The sequence below is a fragment of the Lactuca virosa genome, chromosome 1 (assembly GCF_052849685.1).
Source record: "Lactuca virosa cultivar CGN04683 chromosome 1, Lactuca_virosa_CGN04683_v6, whole genome shotgun sequence".
NCBI classification, from domain to species: Eukaryota; Viridiplantae; Streptophyta; class Magnoliopsida; order Asterales; family Asteraceae; genus Lactuca; species Lactuca virosa.
Genome location: NC_136426.1, coordinates 8,826,718 through 8,832,747, shown reverse-complemented (window position 1 = coordinate 8,832,747; position 6,030 = coordinate 8,826,718). Strand labels below are relative to the sequence as shown.

At 29.4% G+C, this 6,030-nt stretch overlaps 1 protein-coding gene across 1 annotated transcript; it reads right to left on the bottom strand.

Moving 5' to 3' along the window:
* Positions 1 to 3,796: 3,796 nt before the first annotated feature.
* MYB93 (myb domain protein 93) lies at positions 3,797 to 5,234 on the bottom strand. Its single transcript, XM_079067037.1, has 3 exons — positions 5,080 to 5,234; positions 4,774 to 4,903; positions 3,797 to 4,514 (listed from the first exon to the last, which is right to left on the bottom strand). Exons 1-3 carry the CDS (start codon positions 5,210 to 5,212, stop codon positions 3,836 to 3,838), a joined length of 942 nt encoding a protein of 313 aa, XP_078923163.1. The 5' UTR covers positions 5,213 to 5,234; the 3' UTR covers positions 3,797 to 3,835.
* Positions 5,235 to 6,030: the final 796 nt, after the last annotated feature.

The window sequence follows — 6,030 nt, the reverse complement described above, 5'->3', positions numbered from 1 at the left end:
ATGTCATATTATCCATATTATCCATGTAAGCCTTTTTTTTAAATACAAATTGTCTATCTTATCACTTTATATTTTAATATATGTTTAACATTTTAATTATAATAATAAGTGATTTTTAAAAGTTTCTTTCACTTATTAATAATAATAAGTGGTTTTAAAATTAATAAGTAATAAGAATAAATAATAAAATCAAATTACATGGATATGTCATATTATCCATGCAAGTCTCTTTTGAAATGTAAATTGTCTATCTTATCACTTTATTATTTAGTGTATGTTTCACATTTTAATAATAATATTAAGTGTTTTTCTAAAGTCTTCTTTAACTTCTTATTAATAACAAGTGGTTTAAAATTAATGAATAACAATTTTAAATGATAATAACATCAAATTATAAATTACATTTAGCTATAAATAAATTGTATTTTAACTGAACATCATTATTGAAATTAGAAAATGATCGCATAAGTAAAAATATAATTAATCAATAATAATAATTGTTAAAAATAATACTAAATAGATAATTATATTTGATTCTATTAATGAGAAATGTGGGTTGATGTCAATGAATATTATTGTTTAAAATAATTGAGATTATATATATGGATCGAAAAATTGTTCAAAGCCCTCAAACCAACACAAAAAACTTTAAACTTATATATATATATATATATATATATATATATATATATATATATATATATATATATATATAATTAGTGTAAAAATATTATCTCAAAGTTAATGTCAATAACATAACCATTTTAAACATATATTTTTCAATATTTTAACAATATATTTTTAATCTTCGCTGCGCAAAGCGCGGGAATTCGTCTAGTTAGGTATAGAACCATCAAAAACTACATAATTTTAACATGAGTTCAAATGCAATAGGAAGAAGCTAATAGTGAAAGAAAATTGTATTTTTTTAATCAAAATGAAGTTTATTTAGATGGTTCTATACATAATATTACATACATGACATCCATATATTCACTTATATATATATATATATATATATATATATATATATATATATATATATATATATATATATATATATATAGGTGAGGTTCAATAGAAAACCATAATTAACAAGGAACCAAGTAACCAATTGTGAACGTCGGAAATCATAATGATCAACGGCCAAGGAAATAGATGTACACTTGTATATTTGGACGCACACACACCGGATTATACCAAAAAATCCACTTCTTTTTTTCGTTTAAAATTTTTTTTAGGCCACATTTTTTATCGAATAGAAAACCGAATATACCGTTGTCCTCGATTTTTCGTCCTTTTTCCATAGAGATCCATGTTGATATATAAAAAACGAATTTTTTTTCGAAAAAAATCCATTTCATTTTATTATTTTTTTCAATATTTAAGTTTATTTTTATCAAAAAAAAAAAAAACTAATTATATCAAAAATATTAATTTTTTGTACTCTATTAATAAACATCAATAACGACTAAAAAAACCTCGATCAGTGTAGATTCACACTGTGAATCTAAACTGTAAATATTTCAATTTTTAACATTCACAATATGAAAAAACTCGATCAGTTAAGATTCACATTGTGAATCTGACTTAGTATTATGCACACTGTGAATCTGAGAAGGTTCACAATGTGAATCTGAACAGGTTCACAATGTGAATCTGAACTGAAATATCGATTTTTTAACATCAATATGAATCTATGTTTAAAAAGTACCAAAACGTATGAACTTTGATATATTTATTAATTTTTTTCTATAAAAAATATACTTATTTTTCAACAAACAAAGAAAATGAAGTGAGTTTTCTGAAAAAAAAAATCATTTTTATATATCAATATGGATCTCTATGGAAAGAGGACGCAAAATTACGAACAATGGTATATTCATTTTTTTTTTCTTTTTTGATAAAAAACATGGCTTAAAAATATTTTAAACTAAAAAAAATAAAATGAGTTTTGTTATAATCCGGTGCATGTACGTCCATTGTAAAAGTCTACAACCATTTCTTTTGCCGCTGATCGTTTTAAATTTCGACGTTTTGGATTGGTTATTTGGTACATTTATTAATTATGGTTTTCTATTGAACTTTTCCATATATATATATATATATATATATATATATATATATATATATATATATATATATATATATATATATATATATATATATGAGATTTCAAAATTAAACCGTAAAATCGTATCGCCAAATTACTATGACTCAAAAAAAAAATTAAAGATTTCTGTATGTTTTTATTTTTATATACATGAATTTTGTTTAATTATAAATTTTATTGTATTTTTGTTTTATATGTGTTTCGTGTCTATGGTACAAATATACAAATATAAGAATCTTATTTTATTATTTCGGGATATATACACTAAAGTCTCAATATTTTCAACGATTTGATAAGAAAGTCCTAAACTTTATTTTTTTTGACAGTATAGTCTTAAGTACCGTCAGTTTTTGACACGCTTACCATTTTTTGCCGGTTACCCGGTAATTAGGACTTTACTGTAAAAAAAAGTTTAGGACTTTCTTGTCAAAACGATAATTATGACTTTACTGTCAAAAAAATAAAGTTTAGGACTTTACTATCAAATCGTTGAAAATATTGGGACTTTTGTGTATAGTCTTGGTTTCCCTAGAAACAAATAAAGTTATCAGCCTCGTGAGAGCCAATTCGTAGCCCAAGAACTTTTAATTGTGATTTTCGTCGCAACACCACTATTTTTTTTACCATCATCATCTTTACCTTGCTACAATCACGATCATCATGGGAAACAAATACACAATAGAGAACGAGAGAGGGTGAGAAGACTTGTAAAGCTGTCTTCTTGGTTCGCCGCCAAATCTTGAACTGAAAAGAGGGGACATATTGTACAAACACAAACAACACACACCTAGTAAAAAGGGTGTGAATGTGGAGAAAGGGTAAGAAGGGCAGATTCGTCTATTCCGATTTCTTAGTTCTCCATTTTTAGGACTGCAAAAAGCCAAAACAACTATGGTTCTTTCTTTATTTCTTGATTATCTCCATTTTTTTCAATGTCGGTTTGTCGAGATTAAAAAAAATTATTTAACAAGAAACAAACATTAACAATTTCAATAGAATCTAGCTGATCAGAGCAGGTTCCAATAACTCTTATGCTTAAAAACTATCATACTATTAGATTTCTAACAAAAAAAATGAATATATATATATACACTAAAATTCCAATATTTTCAACGATTTGAAAAAAAAGTCCTAAATTTAATTTTTTTTTACAGTAAGGTCGTAATTCAAAATTTGACAAGAAAGTCTTAAACTTTATTTTATTGACAGTACAGTCCTAATTACCGACTAATCGGTAAAAAAGGATAAACGTGTCAAAAATTGCCGGTAGTTTGGATTTTACTGTTAAAAAATTAAGTTTAAAAATTTCTTATTAAATAGTTGAAAATATGAAGAATTCAGTGTATATATCCTTTATTATCTCACAATAAATATAGTGCTCGAAATAAAGAAAATAACAAATTAATAAAATAATCCTCAATCATTAGAATCATAATAAGACATAATTTTTTTCAAATGAAACTCGATATTTTGATTATATACTTTATCAAAAAGAAATATAAACCCTCGTTTACATATGCCATCAATTGCTTGCTATTCACGTAATGCATCACAAAATACAAAAAGGAAAAACAAATGCCATGCATGCATGGCCATCCATGAAGCAGCATGCCATATCTTACAACCCGCAATGCACATCCACGACCTCTGGTAGTTAAAACTTAAAACGTACAACTGTCAATGGGCTTTCAAAATCTACCCGTGCATGAGTAAACGTTTTCATTAAATTTGACGTATTTCACTCAAATTATCCTCCAAGAATGAATCTTCAAAAATAAAATCCGGCCAGTTGAGTGCAGAAGCTCCTCCGCCACCGTAGCTAACGGTGCTGCTGTTCTCCTGTGAGTTAGTATTGTTGCTGCCTGACGAGTCCTTCAATGGCGGAAGAGGATTCCACGTGGAAGATGATGATTTGTCGCTCATAAGTCCCATCTGGCACTGGCCCACAACTTCTTGATCAATAGGGACTTGTTGTTGGAGTGGTTGCGAACAACCACCACCAACAGGAGCATTTTCCACAGAGAAAAAATCGGACATTTCTACCCTTCCTTGACCTACTTGTAGAGAATCATTAGAAAAATATGGGTTTGGTTCTGGATTTGTAACCATAAAATTAGTTGCATTTAATGCCGTCGCTAAGTCAGGATTATTAGCGATGATGGTCGGCTGTCTCAAAAGGTTAAGATATTGGAGGTTATGAGCTAACTGAGTATGTTCAAGCAACTCTTTGAGGTTAGCTAGTGCAATTAGTTGTGGTAAGCAAGAAAACAAGTCGGTTTTTGGTTGATGGGTCATCGGGTCAATACCCATCTGGATTAGTCTCTTTTTCAAATGTGTATTCCAGTAATTCTTGATCTCATTATCTGTACGCCCCGGTAGATGTGCCGCTATTGCAGACCATCTTTACACAAACAGCAAAAAAAAAAAAGAAAAAGTAAGAATCTTTGTATAAAATCTGTACTTGGTAATAAAACAAGCGCTAACATCAGAAAGCTTATGCCTTTATTGCATATAACATTGATGTCAATTCATGAATTATTAATTTTTCTGGACGTGCGGGTTTCATTCATTTAGCATGTTTGTTAACGTGAAAAATAGACTAAACAAATGAAGCTATAGCCCTGATTAATTATTGGAAACTAAAGGATAACTAATTATACTTGTTTCCAAGAATGGAGTGAAGGTGAAGAATTGTGTTCTCTTCTTCGTTCGAGAATTTTCCTCTCTTGATATCTGGTCTCAGATAATTCGTCCATCTCAGTCTGCAGCTCTTTCCACATCTTTTCAGGCCTACAAACCAAGTTTCCCAGATCATGAGTTCACTTTACATTACAGTCTAATAATTCAATATGATACGGAGCTCTACTTTCTTAAGAGGATTATTCGTCATCTAAAAGGGTCTATAAATAACACAAACCCTTGTCGTTGTTCTTTCAAAGGGCCGAAGAATCAGAGAAAAAATATACCTGCAAGTTTAGGGAGAGCTCTCCAACTTCCATGGCCATGTTTCTGAATGTAATCAGTGAGCTTCTGATCTTCTTCAGGAGTCCATGGACCCTTTTTGACGGAGTTTTCTTCAGAACAAGGAGATCTTCCCATTTCTTCTCAGACTAGTTTTGGTTTCTTGTGCTGGAAACAGAAGAGCGTGATTTGGTATATATATACATGTATATATCCTCTCTCTTCAAGGTGTATTTACTTTAAATGTTTTAGTTTATTTAAAAAACATCAGCATTTTTGTAGTTTTGTGAAATTAAAATAAAAAATATTCGTAGTTAAGGGCAATTTCATGTGAAGACGTAACAATTTTAATACGATTATTAACAATTTGATTTATAATTTCATCATCAAACGAATAAATTAAAAAAGTTTCAACTAAATTTTAACCGAGTCAAACTACATAGAAACCGCTCAAAGTACCAAAGGATTATAGTCTAGTGGTATCAAGAATTGATGGAAAGTGTTACAGCCCGGGATCTCGATCTTGTGAGTGGACCTGTGTATTGACCACCTCCTGCCGTGAACACCAAGAAGCCTAACCTCCAGGATCGGAGGCTAAGCTAAAACTAAGAATACGATGGAGAACTCCTAAATTACTGATAAATTCATGCATATCTTTATTAATAAAAAACAACCCTATAAATAGGTAAATATCCTCAATTGACTCCACCACCAACAATTGATAAGAATAACTAACTAGATAACTCTAATAATTTAAAAGACTCAAGACTACTTATCTAATAGCATGAATTAAAAAAAAGAAAAAAAAAAACCATGATCCTTATCCCTTGGCTCGTTTTCTGTACACCTGACCATATTTCGGATCTATAACATTACTCCCTTCCTCCAATATGAGCTTGTCCTCAAGCTCAAACTCAGGATAAGCTTCACGAAAAGCAGACAACTCCTCCCATGTA